Consider the following 19,474-nt stretch of genomic DNA (forward strand, 5'->3'; position numbering starts at 1 on the left):
GTTGTGTCAGAGGGTGTCGGCGGCGGCAGCGACATCACGCACACACAGCGCTAAATAGCAAGCAGCGAGGTGTTTACGCGTCACCGCAACATACACACGGTCTGCCGTTGGGATCCCCAATCTTGGAAAGTATCTCCGTGCTCCGTACAGCAGTTCTCTGTTTTCAGCACGCACAGCACCTCGCTCGAATCGCGGGGGGCGGCGAATGGACGTTTTCCGCATGCAAGGAGGCTCGAGTCTGACCTTCAAAAAAATTGCACTTGCAACAGGTTCGCCTTCGTGTGCTCAGGTGCCCCTTGCAGATGACCATCCGGCACGAATCGCCGCCACCCGCCTGCTAAGGCCCCTGTCGCATCAATGTGAATAACTTACTCATGAACCTGGACTCACCGTCGCGCTGGCGGAGAGGAGGGGCTGGGTCTGCACTCAGAGCCCCGGAGTGACCGTCAGCTAGGTAGCTAGGCAGTGGCAGCTAAAGGCCCACAGCGGCGCCGTGTCTCGAATATCTAGCGACACGCAAGCTCTTCCGTAAAGGGGGTGAGCGAGGCCTCGTGGCTCTGCAAGACACAGCTCTGCAACCGAGAAGAGAACAGTCTCTCCGCCGTAAAGACATCTCACTTGTTCATCGGTGCCGACATCACCGGCTTTAACGCTTGTCTGCGTGAATCTGTGAAGCTGGCTCTGGCCGAAAACTCAATCGCGGGCTGCGGCGTACTTTCGGCTGGACATCTGAACTCAGCGTAGGGCAAGTGTGCCCTTGTCCGATGCCTCCGCAGTTCCGATGGGAGAACGGCAGCAAGTTCTTCGTTGGACAGCGTTATTTTTTGCGCTGGGCCTTTCCCTCACAATACCCTTGGACACTAATGCCGAAGACCACTGGGTCTTGCTGTCTCCCGACAGAATAGCACCGCTCAGCGAAAATGCCCCAGGCCGACCCACCATCGGAGCGAGGCACTCCGTGGAAATTCATGCGCACCAGTTTGCTCCGATGCCCGCCTCCACTTCCTCTCGTTGGGCAGACAGCCTGGCAGGGCGGAGGAACACAGCAAGGCACAGTATTGCGAAGATACGGTCGAGCGGTGCCCCGTCCGACGTTCTCGACCGCCTAGCCGACACACCCGTGTTTGGCCGTGTTTCCTTTTTCATGAAGAAAGAAAGGTCAGAAATACCCGGTATTGAATCAGAGGAGGTAAGAAGCAGGCGATTTGGTTTACGCGTAGGGTTTCCCTTTTTTTCCAGAGGGGCACGCTGGAGCCCCACGGCATTCGACGCTGCAGCGGCCTCTCCACCAGGGCAGCGGCAACAGCCAAGCACGTGGGTAAATACTGCAATGAATCCGATCACATCGGAGGAGCTGCGGACGGGAGAGAGCGATCTACGGGAGATGGTGGCGCGGGTCTTGTCGGGACAACTTGAGAAAGAAAAGACGGCTTGGCGTATGGAGGTCGCTGGGGAGTACAGTGCTACCGACACCGCCCCGCTCCCCGCAAGCCGATCGGAGCGACAAAAATTACGCGAAGCAGCCTTCCGGTCCGCCATACCCAATGGATCGTTGTTTAACGCATATGATACCACTGGCGGTGCCGCTCGGCTCAGTGTGGGCCGAATTCTCGGTTCAGGAGCAAATGGTATCGTATGCCGTGTACAGGACACCAGCGTATCAAGTAGAGCCGTAGACTACGCAGGGAAGTTCTTCGTTAGGCACCTAGCCCCTGGGTCATCACAGAGTATCCAAGATGCCTTGTCTGAGCTTACACAATCCGTGGAGAAGGAAACGGCTGCAAACGCGTTGCTTTTGGAGCGAGCAGCTCTAGGCGACCTACTGGAGCATGGAATCGCCGTTAGTCACGGACTGTGCACGCTCATCTCGACGCATCCGCAAGACACCAAGCTCCCATCTCCGTGGCTTAGCTCCCCAGACGAGGTTTCGTCGAAAGGTCGGCTAGTAATTGGAGAGAAGGTACTACTGATGCCACTCCTCGGTCCGGCTTTGACGAAATTCTGGTCGAAGGCCATGTCTGACGAAGCACTGAAGTACCTGGTCTACACGCTGGTCAAAACTGTAAGCTACCTCCATGGTCTTGGTTTGGCCCACAGAGACGTGAAGCTGTCGAATTTCGTCGTGGATAGTCGTGGAAAGCTGTTTCTTATCGACTACGGGTTTGTGACAAAGATGGGAGACACTGCATTTTGCGGTAAGGGCGCCCCTCCCTCGTACATGGACCCCCACAGGGCGCAATGTATTCTGAATGGAGAGGACGAGATAGTCGTTTCAGAGCATTGGGACAGTTGGTCTCTGGGAGTCACGATCGTCAAGCTACTATGCGATGGCGAAAAACCGTTCCGCTTCGAATTTCCCGACAGGAAACTACAAGACTTAGTGAAAAACAAAACGTACCTACGCGAATTCCTCCAAAAATTTCTTAAAGCTCTTGAAAGGGACAAATTTGTGGGAGATTCGTGTCCGTTCTTGACTCAGGAACGCAAGAAGCTTCTGAGTATCGCCATGTTACTTCTCGATCCGCAGGAGGGGACCCGGTGGACAGTGCGCCAGCTAGAGCAAGGACACCCATTTTTTCTCACCTGAAATGCTAGCAGAAGATCACTTGTTCGTTTCTTCCAGAAGCAAGACGCGATTGTGGCTTGAAGACTGTCTCACCAGGCGGCTATCCAAGGCACTCTGGGCACGCACGTCCACTGTCATGACAAGGAATTGCAAAACGCTGCCGGCCTGCCGGGATGTAGTTGCCGCTTTTTCGCATTGAACCCTTTGACCTACAGGGGAATCGCATGGCAACTGCCAGTGAGCGGTGGCAATGCGTTCTATAGTTGCATGCGAGGGATTCGAATACTCGCCGGGGCATAGAGCAGTACTGCCGAACTAACGATGGACATGCCCCCGCTACAGTGGTTGTCGCTGTGGCTTGTTCCATCGAACGGTGAGAACAACAGAGACTCTCTCTGCCTCCCGTCGCGTCAAGCACTGTACGGAGACAGCACAACCAACACGATCGTCGAAGGCGCATACGGTAGCCTTTGAGTCACGTTTGCCGCCTTCCGCAGCAGCGCGGTCTATGTGGCATGTAGAGGCGTAGGTGGTGTATGCAGTTATAAGGTTGGAGAAGATAGGACCGAGTTCCGGGCCCGGCTACTGCCGTCAGCGTAGCGTCTTGTCTGCTGCACGATGGTACTCTTCAAATTCTTTCGACGCTGGCACCCCCTCTGTAGGACGTCGCATAGGGGAACACCCAGCTGGACTGTGTGTATGCACGTCGCGCAGCCACGCTAGGCATACTGGCAGCCAACAGCCTTCCGCTTCCCACGCCCGTAAGAATGTTTCCTTCTTTGTTCCGATGTTCCATTCTTGACTATCAATACGCCCCTTCTTGAATTACCATTATTTCACGTACACGTGAAATTAATGGCGTTGGATCTCTCCGCGCAGCAACACGCCGTGTCAGCCGTGAGCCGCATCAACTGAGGAAGCCAAAAGCTACAAATGTGCGTTTTTGCACAGCTATAGGCGCGGCGCTACACAACTGGCGTGAGAGAAAGTGCCACACGGGGGGATGTTAACCGCGTTTCCTCGCGTTTCGTCCCCCGCACCAAAACGGGGATGCAAAGAACGCATGGAGTTCTCTGGCACACTTCAGTGACCTATCGGGAAACCAATGGGTGAACGCGAATCGGTCGCTGGGCAAGAACAGCTGTGATCGCGGAGCTCAGACACCCAGGTGGCAAAACCTGATATACACAGGTGGAAAGGCACCGTTCATCGTTCTAGGTCGGACATCAAGGACGGCGGCTCCACACAGAAAAACATGCGCATGAATAAACCAACCGAGCCACAAGTGAGACGTCACCGCCCCATTGCTGAACACGGGAATGGAGGTCAGACACAACAGGCTTTTCGGTATACATGCAGACATCTACTGCATAACGCACGACGGAGCAGCCGCCCACTTTCACACTTCAGGATTGAAAACAGGATCTCGTTTCCGTGTTGCTCGCTCTCTGTTTGCCTTGATGAGAAACCCAGCGTGAGAGTGTGGTCTCGCGAATGAACGACAAAAACTGGATGTCTATCCGCACGATGCTGCCTGTCGCATGTGCAGAAGGCACCGCGATATTTTCAGGGTCGACTAAACGGTGCCACACTGTAGAGCAGCCATCCGCGGGAAGTTGGCGATCGCTTCCGAAGCGTCTCGAAATCGATGGAGCGAGCTGCGCTCGTTCGCAAAAGTTTCCATATTTTTCTGCTCCTGTCTTGCAACGCTGGTCTTGGCTGCATGCAAGGTAATATGCGCGGTCCTGCCCACCCCGAGGACGGCCAGCAGACGCGAAAGCCTACCGGAGTGCGAATGTTTCAGCCATGAGGACCATGAGCCGTATGAAGGGCCTGGATTTCCATCTGTTTTAAAACACCTCTGGGCCGTTAGGAAAAGCTTGTCTCCGTGTGAGCATGCCAGCACACTACACTGGCGGACCGTACAGCGCATGCCTGCTTTGCGTTCCTTCGCCTTCCGCGTCTTGCCCTTGCTTCTGACAGACTTCCCGTCCCTCTGCTCTTCGCCCTTAGTGTTTTGCTGTTGCCTTCTTATTCTGCGTTCTCTGGCTCCCCTGGACTTCGTCACTCCACGCCGTCTGCACGGCTTCCAACGGCGTGTGCTCTGGTACGCGCCGAGACTTCCGTACGCACACAAATCGCTCCCTTTTCGCAGGGACTACTCGCCCGTCACCGCGCTTTTCCTCTCTCTGTGCTTAAGTCACGCGAGTGCTGCCTGCTCCAGTGACTTTCTTTCCCCAGCCTCTGCGACGTGCTGGTGCGGGCGAGATCGCTAACGGCCGGCCGCGCCAGCTTAGCACACCAGGCTTTTGACGGCGATGCAGAGAGCATAAGGAAGGCTCCGGCGAGGAAAGTGAAGAAGGTGGAGGGGTCCTTATTCGCGTCTTCCCTTCCCTTGCTTTTGCTTGCGCCGAAATCCCACTGAATCTCCTGACATTGCCCATCTGCCTGAGGCGTGTCTCATTGCCCCGAGCTCTCAGGAAGGATCCGCGATGAGGGAGGAGCCTGCGAATGTCGACGCCCACGCCGCGTTTTCACACACCGCACGGGCTGCATGCGCTGAAGAAGGGAGTCTCCTCGCAGCCGAGGCCGGAGCGGCGGCCGCTGGAGACGTTGAGTGTGTCATCCCGGCTGCGTCTGCCCTTCCTCTGGCGCTCGTGGAGAGCCAAGCTGCGTGCGCGGCGCGTGATGGAGGAAGGGGGAGGGACGTTGAGGCTGCCGCGCGGCCGCAAGAAAGCGGAGAGTCCACCGACGGAGACGCCGCTCTTGCGCCTTTTCTGCCGCCTCCCCCCCGGAAGCGCTTGATGATTGAACGCGTCGTACTTGAGAACTTCAAGAGCTACGGGAAAAAGAAGGTCATCGGCCCCTTCCACAAAGTGAGGAGTCCACGCAGGAGAGAGAAGAAAGCACGCGACGGAAGTCCGAGTCGAATACAGGCTCTGATGAGACACACACAGCGCCCCTGGTAGCGTCACTCGCCGGCCGTGGACGCGACACGACAGGCGGAAGTTGCACGCCTACACAGCTCCCCCTCCCTCGCAGCGGCGACAGGGGCCATAGATGCATACAGGAGACGACCGCAATTTAAACAGCCGCCGCATTCTCTTCGAACCGTCCGCGCACACGTCTCGCGCGAGGTCCTCTCTCCCTGCAGACACCTGCTCTTGAGCCAGACCCCCGAAGGCAGACCCCACGGTGCCCTCAAGGGGTGGGGCGGTACTGGGAGCGAGTCGGTGCGCGTGGCGGGCGCGTCGACTAGCTCAGGCGTCCTCGGGTTCTGCTCTGGGGGGGAGACTGTCTCTTGCCGCACTCTCCTGCGTCCCCGTTCGAGGTGGGTCCGGATCACGCGCCGTCATGTCGCTCTCTTCCGCGTGCGTCTGCTTTTTCAGCGCTTCACGGCGATCGTCGGCCCGAACGGCAGCGGCAAGAGCAACGTGATTGACGCAATGCTTTTTGTGTTTGGGCGACGTGCACAGCAGATTCGGCTGAAGAACGTCGTCGAGTTAATTCACAACTCCGCGGCCGCCGGCGGGGCGGGGGGCGAACCGCTGCAGTCTGCGCGAGTCACCGTTTTCTTCCAAGAAATCATCGACCAGGTGAGACGGGGCTTCTATGCGAACGCCCCAGGAGAGAAGAGACAGACAGCGAAGCGGCGAAGCAAGACGCGCTGCAAACGACAGGCAGCTCCGGCAGCCGCGGCCCCTGGCGCTCACGCTAGCGCGCAGTTTGCGCGGCGGTGACAGATTAAGACACAAGTGTCTTGCTTTGGAGGGCCGAGACGAGACGCCAAACAGCTGCTGCTGAATTTGACATACGCCAGCCAACGCCCAACGAAGCGTACTGCGAAACTCAAACACGTGGAGCGCGAACCACCAAGCCACAGGCTACTAGCAAGGAGGAGGCCGCGCGACACGAAGGCGGCACCGCGGCGTGCCTTGAATGCGGAGACATGCAGGCAGGAGCGCACTCTTCCGCTTCTTTCTTCCTGCTCTCCACCTGGCTTCGTGCCTTTGGGCTCGGCCTGTTTGCTGTGCCTCCTTTGCTTTCGACGTCTGCTGTAGCCTCACCGGGGGGGCGGCGGCGCGGTGACGTGGGTTCAGGAGACGGAAGTGTTTGTGGCTTTGCTTGCGCGTGTCGCAGGACCCAGATTCGGAGACCTACGAGGTGGTGCCCAGTTCGCAGTTTGTGATTTCCCGCGAGGTCTCGCGCGCGTCGAACTCGACCGAGTACCGCGTCAATGGCCAGAAGGCTCAACAGCGCCAAGTCGTCGAGCTGCTCAAGTCCAAGGGCCTCGACCTGCAAAACAACCGCTTCCTCATTCTGCAGGGAGAAGTCGAGCAAATCGCGCTCATGAAGCCCAAAGCGACGGTGAGAGCAAGGACCGCGAGAGGGCTTCGCCCGAACAAGAGAGATACGCGACACGCTGCAGAAGGGCTGCGCGCACCGGGAGAGCGGGAGAAGCGAAGGTAGAGGGAGGGTGAGACGCTGAGCGATGCAGAGGAGGCGAGGAGGAAAAGGTGCACCCTGAGGAGGGTACCCATACCACGAACGCGCGACGAGAGGAGCAGCGGCCTGGCGGAGCGGGGGCAGGCGCAAGCAGAGAGAGACACGAGAGAGGAGAGAGAAAAGGGGAGCCTTGTGCTCTGTTTGCTTCGGCCCCCGAGGAAAAAGACGGTCGGCGTCTGCCTCTGTGGTCGCGCACACATGTGCTGAGATGGCGCGTGAGGCTGCACATGTGCTTCTGCCTGCTCCCTTTCTTTTCTCCGCCGTCTAGCTCTTCCGTCCCCCCCGCTAGGGCGAAGGCAACCCGTTCTCCGGTCGGGACTCTCTTCTTCTCGTGGGCTGGGGAAGAGACTGGCCAGGCGGGCAGCCCTCGTAGGGCTTCTCACACAGAGCCCTGGTGCGCCTGCGCTCTGCGCGTTTTTTGTTTCGTCGCGGGAATGAGGGCTTGCGGCGCCTCCTCGCGCGACGCGCGTCTTCTGCGTGTCTCTCTTTTGTCTGCAGCGGCCGGAGGAGACGGGCCTGCTTGAGTACCTCGAGGAGCTCGTGGGCTCGAACCGGCTGATCGAGCCCATCCAGAAGGCGCAGGAGGACTACGAGGCGTCGTGCCAACAGGTGCAGTTCACTTGACGGCCCGGGGGACGGGGCTTTGTGTCTTCCCTCTGTGTGGGGTCTGCGCTTCGAGTTCCTGCGGGTATGTCTGTGTCGTGCGCTTTCTCGTTTCCTCTGGGCTCAGCTCTTCTTGGAGGCTCGGCTCGGAGACGCGTCCTGTCTCGTCCGCGCAGCATGTCCGCGGGGCGAGCCCTGCGGCTCCGAGACGTTCCAGAGCAGCCCGCATCTGTGCGGTGCGCGTCTGTCTGCTGGGATCGCGCCTGTCCTGCGTTTGGTGCTGTCCTCTCAGTACCAAGAGAAAGCGAACCGCTGCCGCGCAGCCGGCCTGGAGGTCAAGCAGCTAGAGGGCCCGAAGCACGAAGCCGTCAAGTTCCTCCAGTTCGAAAGGCGGAGCCAACTGAACGCGCTGCTGCTCGCCGCGCTCGACGGGCGGGTAGGTTCGCGGGCGGCGCGCAAAGTGAAAACGGGCGCCGGCGGGGATGCGCAGAGAGTATGCAGCTGAGCGCGCCGACGCACATGCGAGAGCGTGCCGGGTGAAGCAGAAAACAGTCAAGACTCAGCGTGTACACTCTCGTGGAGGCTGCCTGCGGAATGCGTTTGGAGAGATGCACTCGTTCGCGCGCAGCGCCACAGGGGGAAGGGCGAACGAGAAAAAGGATCAGCAGCGAGGGCGCGGCCCCAACCCGCGGTTAAGGGCTCGGCGCAGGGAAAGTGGTGGAAAACTCGAGCGAAAAACAAGTGGAAGAGCACAAAATTCTGAGCGAAAGGCACAGCCCAAGTCCCCCGGCAGTGAAGCAGGGAGAGGGCGGACGGGAGAGAGCGAACGGAGCGAGCCAATCAGAAAGCCGTAGCGTGGTATACGTGCCTCTGACATAAAAGACTCTGCGAGACGTTTTTCCGTCTGTCGTGTTCTTCTGTTGCCTGCCGCCCTGTGTGTGACTCTCTGCTTTGCTCAGTTTATTCATACATACGTGCACTGCAACTGCTCTATTCTATAGTTTTCGAAATAAATATTTTCACTATCATCCACGTTTATAGGACTAATATTACATTCGCGTATTTAAACACTAATTATTTTAAAATAGGAATTAATGTCTTCTTAATTAAAGGGTTGCATACATGTATCTACATCCACATGAGCACCTGCATGGATACCCCCGTCCATCAGTATCTGCCCCGAACTTCTTCTTTCGTCTTGTCTTTGCATGTTTCTTGTGCGCGTGTCTCTATCACGTGTGATCCAGGAGTTGAGCAACGCGTACTGCGAGAGGCGGCGCGAGCTGGCCAAGCTGGAGAAGCAGAAAGAAGAAGACGAGGAGAGGGGCGCTGCGCTCGCGAAGCAGTTTGAGACGGTGAGTTCTCCCGCGCGTATTGGTCTTTATTAGCCTCTTTGCTCTCTTTTTCTTTTTTTACCGCTATCCCGGGACTTCCTGTTCGAGTCCGCCGCGCCGCGTGCCCGCATCTGTCTCGCCGATCGCCGCCGGCTACGCGCGGCTCCGAGGAAAATGCGTGAATCGGCTTTTTTGCGTGGAAAAGCATGGCGCGATCTAGTTGCAGCTCCTGTCGGTGCAGGCGTCAATATACGCATCTCTATATACACAGAATGCACAAAACGATGCCGTCTTTCAGCAGCCCTTTCGGTGTCCGTCGATATCGTCTGTCTCTGTATTTGCATCGAGCCGCCCCATCTTCCCGTCTAGGTCTGTTTTACCGCCTGGAGTCGGTAGAAAGACGCTTCAGCGACTCACCAGGGCACGTTTACATACAGATACAGGACCATGCATGCATGTGCGCATATATCCACCGGTTTCGAGGTGTGTGATGTGTGCATGCGATTTGTTCGTGCGATCGTCCGCGTGTCCTCTGCAGCTCAGCAAAGAGTTGGATGATCTCTTCAAGAAAGACAGAAAACTGCAGACGCAGTTCGCCGAGGTATAGCGGCTCTGGAGGCCCAGAATCACGCGGTGTGCGCACGTGCACTTTGAAGCGTGCGCTCTGCTTCTCTGCCGAATCCTCCCCGAAAAGCAGCGTCTTCCATACTGGGTTCCCGCGCGACGCCCATGTCTCGTTTTTTCGCTGAGGCCATGCTAACGGCTGCAGCCCGAGGTCTCGCGAGGGGCAAGAGGCTAGACGTTTGTGGCTCGTAAAACGTGGAGACAAAGTAGATGTTTCCCAAATAACAAGCGTTTCGTGGAAGTCGACAGAATGTGATGGTAGATCGTGTGCGTCTTTGCGTGATTCGCAGCCGCTCGTGTGCAGAACCGAAATGGATACTTTGTGTTTTTGCTGCCATCCTTTTTCGTTTCGTTCCTGTTCACAAACGACGCCTTGTGCGTTGTGACGCTCGCCTTGAGCCGCGGACATGGTCTTATGTTGCTGGAGGGCGCACCTTCACGATTTTTTCCTTTTTTCGAATTTTAGGTCGACGGCAAGTTCAACCAGATGGTGTGGCGCGACGAGGAGCTGCGGAACGAGCTGTTCAGCGAAGCGCAGGCTTCCGAGGAGAAGACGCAGAAGGTGAAGGCAAATTCGCAGAAGCGCGAGGAAGAGCAGCGCCTGATCGAGTCGCGGCAGAAGGAAGTCGACGAGAAGCGAACTCAGATCCCTGCCGCCGAAGAGGCTTACGAGAAGGCGAAGGACGACGTTGAGAGCTACAGGGACTCCATCAAAGGTAGGACGCTACCCACACGAGGAGACGTTAGCGCCTGCGCGGCGAAGTCTCTCGACCTTTCCGCAAAGAAGGGGATGTCTCGGCCGTGTTCGGAGACCTGCTCGCCTTGTCTTTTCGTCGCGTCCTTTGTGTCTGTGCGTCGTTTTTGTCACCGAGGGGGAGGGGTGCGGCGGCTCTGTCTCTCCTGGGGCTTCTCCTCACGACGTTCGCTTTTTCCTCGTTTTTTTTTCCAACTCCAGACGAAGTGCGCACGCTGGCGTCGCGTCACAGCGAGGCCGAGAAGCGCCTCGCGCCGCTGCAGGCGGCCCTCGACGACCAGATGAAGACGATGGCGAAGCTCAACAAAGAAAGCTCTCTTTTAGAGAAGAAGAGACTTCGCGTAAGTTGCTGCATGTCCACGAAACGCATGCTCGCTGGATGTCTGCAAAGAGCGTGCTGTGCATAAATCTTCCGCACTCCTGCCCAGACGCGCAAACCCTTCAGGCGCTCGCGCTCCATCGAGGGCTCTCCAAAAGCGCCCTCTTTCCGCCCCCTCCCGTGCTCCCGCAGCCCCGGCTGTTACGGCTCTCTCCGTTGTCAGGTAGAAGTTTTTTTCGAGGGACTGCGTTTGGCACGAGCTGTGTCACTGTTTCCGCCGCCGAGGGGGACTGCATGCACCACGCCTCGTTGCTCTTCACGTGCGTTTTGGCCACGAGTGTCTCTCTGTCTCGGCGTCTGTCTCCGCGCCTTCAGGGCGAACAGGAGCACAGGAGTCTGGAGGAGAATCTGACGAAGCTGCGGCAGTTGCTGCAGGACCGAGCGACCGGCACAGAGCAGAAGAAAAACTTGCTCGAGGCGATTCAGACTGAGCGGAGGGACGCACGGAAGAGGAAGGAGGCTCTGGCCGCTGAAGTCCAGAGTCTGCGCGAAAAGCTGCGAGAGACGCAGACGAAGGCGCACAAGGTGAGCACTCTCTGTGCAGACAGCCGTTCCCCAGCGCGTAAAAACGCTGAGTGGAGAATCCAGGGATAGGACTCCATCGATAACGCAGTTGAAGTGTCTACAAGTTGAGATGAAAAGTCCCTCATTAAAACATGTGCGACGCAGAAGGCGATCAGCTGGGAAGGCGCCGTGCCGCGGGGCGGCGGGCGTCTCGAGGCTCGCGGGCGTCCGTTGAGCGCCAACTGGCAGCGCGGGGAGACGGAGACTGACGGCACTGCGACGCGCCGACAGGGTGGGATGTTTTCGCCTTCGCAGATCGAAGCGCGTCGCGTCGAGTCGCGGTCTAACAGCCGCGTCATGCAAGTCCTGCAGCAGATGAAGAGGAAGGGAGAAATCAGGGGCCTGCACGACAGACTCGGCGAACTCGGATGCATCGACAGAAAGGTGCGGCTCACAGGTTTCGGCTTTACGAGGGAGAGAAAAATTACGGCTGCGAACGTTTCTCGTGCGTGCAGTCTGATAGACACACGCATGCACGTAGTTGTTCAATGTGACTCCACTTGACGACCTCGAGGGAGCATGCCTGTACAGCCAGAAAGACTATACGAGCATCGGCATATATATATATATATATATATGCGCCGCTATTCCTGGTTTTATCTTCCTGTTTACTCTAGGTGGTCACAGGTGTAGTCGTGGGCAGCGCTGGTAGGGATACTGTCCTACACTATGCATCGTTTACTGTAGCTCGTTTCCACGTTGTACTCTCTCTTGGTGCAGTACGAGCTACTATTTGCGGCTGAGTATATGTATATTTTTATTTAGTTATGTGCATGTGCGTGTATCTTTGTGTGTATTTTGACGAGAGCGCGCCGCGCGACGCTCAGGCCTCGCCGCCCTTATCCACGCAGCCGGCCTTGCACCGGAGCCGAGCGTTCTGTCCATTTTTGTGCCTCGGTCTGCGCGGAGGAACGCGCCGTCTCTGGGTTTGTTGTGATCTTTTGTTTCGCAGTACGAAAAGGCGTTTATGGCAGCGGGAGGAGGATTCTGCTCCTTCCTCGTCGTCGAGGAGCCGCAAGACGCGACAGCCGTCTTTCAAGTTCTCCGCCAGAAGGACCTGGGGCGCGTCAACGTGCTGGCGCTGCAGGTTCTGGTAAGTTCCGTCTCTCTCTCTTGCTCTCCGATCTTCTCCTCAACGGCGTCGTCGTCAGAGTGGAAGGCGCATATGCTGTGCCGGCAGTGTGGGGCGTTCCAGCGCACGTTTGCGTTCGCGGGGTTGCAGCCGCCTTCAACACTTTTCGCCTTCGTGTCTCTCACGCGTCGTGAGCGTTTATCTGCCTCACGCTTCTTCGCGCGTCGCTCGCCTCAACTTCCAAACTGTCTGCGTGCGCGCGCGTGTCTCCTCTGCGTAGGAACGAGATCTCTCTGGGTACATGCAGCGCTCCGACGCGGAAGCGCGGGCGAGCGAGTCGCCGTTTCCGCGCCTGATTGACCTCGTTTCTCTGAAGAAAGAGCGGTACCGCATCGCCTTCTACAAAGCTGTGGGAGACACCATCGTCGCCCCGAACATGGACGAAGCGACGCGCATCGCCTACTCGCAGAGGAAGCGCGGTACGGAAAAGAAAAACTAGTCGCACGCGTGTGTGCGCATCTGCAGGCCCTCTGCGCCACAGTGCAGAGGCACATCGACGCAGCGCGAATGCAGAGAGCGACAGACATGCGGTGGATGCGTGACGCTCAGAGATCGCGGATCCTCGAGCGAACCTGTGTCGAGATAGCGCCTTGCGTACTGCCCAGGCGAATACGTCTGTTTGTTCAGCGCGCAATAAAGTCACACAGCAGACAGGTGCGCGGCGCGCGAGCGGTACATCCATATATATATATATATATATATATGTTTGTGCAGTCAAGCCTTCTCCGCTTCAGGGTGCGAAAGCACACTGCAAGTCTGGCGTGTGTTTGCTGCGCCTCGAGCACGGATAACTTCTGCTGGGCGCGAGTGTCCGCGAATCTTTCTGTTTATTTTTTCAGTGGTCACGTTGGATGGCGGGTTGATTGAAGTCGACGGGCGCATGGTCGGCGGAGGCGTCCGCGAGCGCAGCAACGGGCAAGGCATCCGCGTGGCTGACGGCGCGGGCGCGGCGAGCATCCGCGAAGAAGAGAGAGATGACGAAGAGGAGGAACGGCTGCTGCCTGAGCTCAAGGAAAGCATCCGCGCGATGGAGCAGAGGCTGCAGGCGGCGCTGCGAGAGATCGTGAGTCGACGAACCGACGCGCTGCGACAGAAAGCACCATCATGGGGCGAGCCGCGCGAGCGAAGGCGACTTGGGGAAGGAAAGACTCCAAGGGCACTTGCATAGACGCGGCTCTCTTGAGCCGTTCCGCGGTGGCATGTTTCCTCCTGCACCCGAACTCCACAACATGTATTTGTATGTGTGTATGTGTGCGTATATATGTTTGTATTTATGTATGTATGTATGTATGTATGTATGGGTGTATGTATGGATGCTTATATCGTTTGTATAAATATATATATGTATAAGGGCTGCATGCACTCTTTTTTGTTTTGCAAACGCCCGTGTGCCTGAGAGCGTTGCATTGGCTTGTTTGGTGTGCATGCTGCGCAGGAAGAACTTGAGGAGCAGCTATCGCGTCTGGACGCGCAGGAGGACGAAGCGGAAAACAGCGTGGCGCTTCTTCAGCAGGACGTTCAGGCTGCAGAGAGGCAGGTAAACCGCGAATTCAGTTGGAGGCTCCCTCGTTCGGGTTTCACTTGTGAAATGTGTTCAGGATAACGCAAATACGTCGATATTGTGTGGTTTTTGCCAGCGAGGCATCTCGATTCTAATACGCTGTTGTCTCTCGTGGACACGGGTTGGAGAAAAGCACTTTATATTACCTTTTTTGCGTTCTAATTGTATCACACATCTTCTGTTTACATTTATATCGCTGCGCCGCGTTCTCCAGGCGGGGCGGTGTAGGTGCGTGGGACGTGAACCTGATGCTGCGCGGCGTCTTTCCGTCGGTCCTGTGCTCAGAGATACCTCGTATACGGCGTATATTTTACCATTTTACTGCATGCATCTGCACCAATATTCGTCCACGGAGGTCTCTGATGCTAGCTGAAGAACAACTCCGCACTCGCCTCGAATTCCGCGCGGCGCGCCCGTCTCGCGTGGGCTCGGGGCTAGATAAAAAGTATAGGCACTGATGACTTCGTAATCCGGTCTGGCGATGCGGCAGTCTCTGATAGAAGCGTGCGCAGCTTTGCTGCGTACGGCAGGCGAGTTTCGTGCAAGGTCTCTTTGGACGCTGCCGCAGTGAAATCGGCGATGCCACTCTGCAGAGACCAAGAGAAGATCCATTGCCAGCGGATTCGTCTCTGCAGCCCTTCCTGTGCCTTACGCACCAGCAGCCTTCTGCTTTTTTTCGATTTTTACCAGATTCGAGAGGTCTCGGACCGGCTGAAGGCGCACAGCAAAGAGAGCTTGACAGCCGAGGAGCGGAAGAAGCTCGCGAAGCTTCAGCAGGAGGTAAACCTCTCCAGTCCCCCCCCCTACCCATCCCCCGCCCAAATCCGATGGGGGAGGCTCCCGCAGGCGAAGTGTCTCTCTGTGTCAGCATCGCGAACTCCCCTCATATATATATATATATATATATATATATATATATATATGTATATATATATATATATCTGCGTTTGCGCCAGGCGCGCTGGTCGATGCCCGTCTCCTCAGCTGCGTCATGCACATACGTATATGCTTGCCGACGCGAGGCTTTCCCAGACTAGCGGACAACTGCGAGTGTTAGGCCTTCCTTCGTCGCTTGGCGCCGGCCTCTCAGTGTTTCTGTTTAGTTCTCTCCTGAGTGCTTTCTTCGCGAGTGGTTTTCACGCGATACACGCACGCCCTCGAGTGTGACGGGTGTCATATAGTCTCCGTGTGAGCCAAGCCCGATCTCTCCTGTGTCCAGTCGTGTTCTCTCAATTTTTTTTAGATTGATGCAGCGAGCGAAAAGCAACAGAAGGGCCTGGCGGATGTCAAGGAGCAAGAGAAAGTCGTCGCTGAGCTGCACCAGCAGCTGCAAGACGCCGGTGGAGACGAAATGAAGAAGAGGAAGAACAAGCTTCTGCTCGCCGAGAGAAGTGAGAGCCAACGCTTGTCGCCAAGGCCGCAGAAATAAAGGAGAGTCGGCCGGAGCTTTTCTCGAGAGACAGACACGCGGCAAATCAAATCTGGGCTGGCGGAGGGTCGCCTTTTGTGTCGGATTCACGCTCGATGCTGCCTCTCAGGGGAAGACGCGACACACAAGGAAGTTTTCTGCGCACGCGGGAGAGCGCGCGTTCTTTCTCACTCGCTATGGATGCACTCTGCCCCCGTCAATTCTGTTTCTCTGTGTGTAGACTTGAACCGCCTCAAGGAGCAGGTCGCGTTCCAGGTGAAGGAAGCGACAGACCGGCAAGTCGAGTGCGAGAATTTGAAGCGCGCGAACGCGCGTCTCACCAAGGAAATCGCTGATCACCAGGTAGGAGTTTTCGATTCTGTCTATGGAGAGGTCTTCTCCACTTTTGCTGTCCTGTCTGTTCTCTGTCTCGCAGTGTTCCCGCTCGGCTGCCTGTCGCGCGTCTCGCCGTGTGGCCTTTTTCGCGTTCGCTGCAAGCGGCCTCACGCGTCTCTCTCGTGTGCGACGAGAGCTGTGAGAACTGTGTTTGCTTTTTCGCTTTTTTGTTTCAGACGCGGCTGACGGAGATCTCCGAGCAGCTTGCGCAGATGGAGGAGGAGGCGAAGGGGGTGTTGGCAGAGAAGGAAAAGATTGATGAAGAAAGGAGGAAACTCGAGGAGGAGATAAAAACACTCAAAGCAAAGAAAGAATCAGTTGAAGAAGAGATCAAGCAACTTGGCCTGAACACGGTAAGCGGCCTCACGAGTGACGCGGCGTGGCTCTCCGTGCGCGCCTCGTCTGCCCGTCTGGAGCTGCGTGTTGGCGCGGTGGCTGGCGTGTGCGTGTGGAGGCGAATCCATACTCAGTCTTTTTTCACTTTCTGCCGCCGAGGTCTGCCGTTCGGCCTTCCTTGTCTCTCTCCGCCTCATCTGGGCGTTGCTCCTGTCCGCTGTGTCGCCTATCTGGATCGTCTGCGAGTTTTTGGGAAAAAAACTCGCAGACGGTGCGTCGAGGGCGCGGCTGCGTGGCCAAATCCGTCCGCGGGTACGGGCAGTTTTCACAGTCGCGTGCGTCGGTCCTCTGTGTCGTTTCTGCAGCTCGATGTTCAGCATCAACTCACGACGCTGCAAGCTGCAGTCGAGCAAGCGAGTCAGGCGCGACAGGCGCAGCTGCAGGTCGCCTCGGCGTCACTCGAGAAGCTGAGCGAGCTGGACAAGATGCTGCGCGAGGAAGGCGAAGTGGATCCTGAGGAAGCGGTTGGGGCGGACGACGCCGAGATGGAGGATCTCGACGCACAGGACGAAGCCGGCAGGAGCCGACAGAAGAGGAGAATCGTGGCAGAAGAGGGTGACGAACGCGCGTCCGACGCCGCAAGAGGAGCGTCTTCTGCTGACGCGGAAGACGAGGAAGCGGAGGCGAGCAGCGAGGACGATTTCCCGTCGCTGCTGCGGCGGCGTTTCGGCGAGGTGCTCAAGCAGCTCCGCCTGGAGACGCGTCTCTCCGCCCCGCACCTGCGCACCCTGGACAAAAAGACGCTGCTCGCCGAGAAACAAAAGTTCGCGGTCGATCAGAAGAAGGGGAAAGCCGCCGCCTCAGCTGCAGGCGCGGGCGAGGGCGGCGGCAGCCTCCACGCACTCGTGCTGTACAGACAGAAGAAAACAGAGTACGAGAGGAAGGAGGACGAGATGCAGAAAGCCTGGAAGGCGCGCGAGGCTTCCAAGCGAAACGTCGACCTCCTCTGCGCAGAACGAAAGAAGGAGTTCATGGATGCGTTTGTGATCATCGCGGCCAAACTCAAAGAAACCTACCGGGTACGCGCCGCCACGAGCTCCAGTCCTAGCGGTCTGCGCTCGACTGAGAAGCATCCGAAACTCGATGCACCTGCCGACGCGTGGCGGCTCGACGCACACTATAAATGTATCTCCTTTAACACTGCTGTGCACATTCACCGCCTGACCCATTTTCCTTTCCGTCTACTCCGCATTTTGACCTTACGGGCGAGGAATCGTGTGCTCAGTCTGTAGGAAAGAGCCAGACGACGCGCGCATATTCGCACGAAAGTTTCTAGGTGATTGTCCCAGGGCGCCGAAGCCCTGTCGAAATCGAAAAATGCCTGCACTCGGTGTATATATAGATATACATATATATGTATGTGTATATATGTCTATGTATATATGTGTGTGTAGGCGTCCGGTGCCTGTGATACAAATGTGGACACGTCCGTGCAGCATCGTTTCTGTTTTTTTCCGCGTAGATGCTCAGCCAAGGAGGCGACGCAGAACTCGAGCTGGTCGACTCCTCAGACCCGTTTTCAGAGGGCATTCTGCTTTCCGTGCGGCCGCCGAAGAAAAGTTGGCGCTTGATTCAGCATCTCTCAGGTGCGGCACTATCGAGAACTTCTCAATAAGGAGAGGAGACGCTGTGTCACTTCAACGCTGGACGGCATCTGCATGCGGCCTTTTGGCGGTTCTCTCACAGCAGTCTCTCCTGCAGCCGCTGCAAACGGCGTTGTCATCACATTTTTTGACTAGGCGGGCGTCTTTTTCGCACTTCTTTTCGCTTTTTTTGAGGCTCGTTTCTGAAGCGTCCTTGCACTCAATCGCGCCGAACCGTATTTGCAACCTTTTGAACGTTTTACCTCTTCTTCAGGAGGAGAGAAGACGCTGAGCAGTTTGTCACTGGTTTTCGCGCTGCACCACTACTCGCCCACGTGCGTGTACTTCCTCGATGAAATTGACGCCGCGCTCGACTACCGCAACGTCTCGATTCTCGCTAATTTCGTGAAGCAGAAAGCGAAGGACGCACAGTTCATCATCATATCACTGCGAAACCAGCTCTTCGAACTCGCGAACCGCCTCGTACGTCAAAAGTGACTGAAACTCTCTCTCTCTCGTATGTTCCCTTTGTTCACTCCTCTGTATGCTGTGAATGTGTTGCATCACCTAGAAGAGACTCGCTTTCGAGCTCAGAAGCGCGAGTAAGCATGCATATCTGCATGCAAATGTTCATTTGGTTTCGCCGGAGTCACACTAGGCGCTTAGGGGATCTAGATCGACCCGACAAATCGCCGTGCGTGCTCGCTGGGCTCTCCTTCGATTCTTGACCAGCTCATGGGTGTGGATATGGGACATGAGTTCGATAATAGGGGCAGATAGACCCGCGAGGCGACTTGCGAGGGAGTTTCATCGGTCGGTTACTTCTAGAAGGCAGCCGCTGTTCTCTCTTCCACATCCGTCGGTCGTCCTGGTTTCGCGCTTCCTCGCGGGCATGGTGGGGCGTCTGATTCACATTTGCTTTTCTTCAGGTGGGAATTTACAAGACGCACGACGTGACCAAGTCTGTCGCGGTCGACCCGGGGCGGTTCTCCTGCGACGAAAACAAAAACGAAAACAAATCCGAAAACAGACTCGAGCTGAACGGCAACAAGCGCGCCGCGCCGGCGCTGGGTGACCAGGGCAATTTCGCCGCACCCTTCGTGTCGCCGGTTCTACAGACAGGCCGCAAGCGGGAGGGGAAGGCGCGAGACGAGTTCGCGCAGACTCCGCTTCTGGAGCTTCCGGACGGGGCGTAAATCGGCAAAAACGGAAGAAGATTTAAAAAGCGAGGCGAACGCGTAGGGGACCGCAGCAGCAACCCGAGCAGGGGAAGCCAAGGCAGGCGGAGGAACGAATGCTCAGGCGGGCGTCGCTCACGTCTCTAGATCCTTCAAAGAGGACGAATCGCCAGAAAACCAGGAGGGAAGCGAATATGCGTTGTGACGAACGAAAGCGCGTTTGCAGAGTTACGGGATGTAGAGCGCACGTAAAGCGTGCCAATATAAACGCGTAAGGAATACAAGAATGCGCGAGGAATGCAGTCCCCTTCCAGGTCAACTCAGGAGGTGGGAGACAGTCTTCGTTTTTTCTCAAACTCCTTGGCAGTTTTTTTTTTACATCTGTTTTTTGTGGCTTGGTGTCCTTTCGTTCTCAATTCATCACCAAGGCCTCCTGAGTGGCGACCCGCGTGGTGACGGGCACCTGGTTGACGTACTCGCGCCTGTCAGA

At 56.9% G+C, this 19,474-nt stretch overlaps 2 protein-coding genes across 2 annotated transcripts; both read left to right on the forward strand.

The window, feature by feature from the left end:
- Positions 1 to 1,330: 1,330 nt before the first annotated feature.
- Positions 1,331 to 2,587, forward strand: BESB_010080 (rhoptry kinase family protein ROP37 (incomplete catalytic triad); the record flags this gene model as incomplete). The annotated part of the gene is made up of 1 exon (XM_029359762.1): positions 1,331 to 2,587. One exon carries the CDS (start codon positions 1,331 to 1,333, stop codon positions 2,585 to 2,587), a length of 1,257 nt encoding a protein of 418 aa, XP_029222675.1.
- Positions 2,588 to 5,058: 2,471 nt separating this feature from the next.
- BESB_010090 (RecF/RecN/SMC N terminal domain-containing protein) lies at positions 5,059 to 19,002 on the forward strand (the record flags this gene model as incomplete). The annotated part of the gene is made up of 23 exons (XM_029359763.1): positions 5,059 to 5,442; positions 5,956 to 6,162; positions 6,707 to 6,934; positions 7,571 to 7,681; positions 7,968 to 8,111; positions 8,923 to 9,030; positions 9,548 to 9,610; positions 10,100 to 10,349; positions 10,589 to 10,728; positions 11,082 to 11,291; positions 11,586 to 11,714; positions 12,283 to 12,423; positions 12,683 to 12,881; positions 13,302 to 13,525; positions 13,898 to 13,999; positions 14,714 to 14,803; positions 15,267 to 15,414; positions 15,673 to 15,794; positions 16,004 to 16,180; positions 16,529 to 17,242; positions 17,686 to 17,809; positions 18,081 to 18,289; positions 18,736 to 19,002. 23 exons carry the CDS (start codon positions 5,059 to 5,061, stop codon positions 19,000 to 19,002), a joined length of 4,491 nt encoding a protein of 1,496 aa, XP_029222676.1.
- Positions 19,003 to 19,474: the final 472 nt, after the last annotated feature.

Source organism: Besnoitia besnoiti, chromosome I (assembly GCF_002563875.1).
Source record: "Besnoitia besnoiti strain Bb-Ger1 chromosome I, whole genome shotgun sequence".
NCBI lineage: Eukaryota > Apicomplexa > Conoidasida > Eucoccidiorida > Sarcocystidae > Besnoitia > Besnoitia besnoiti.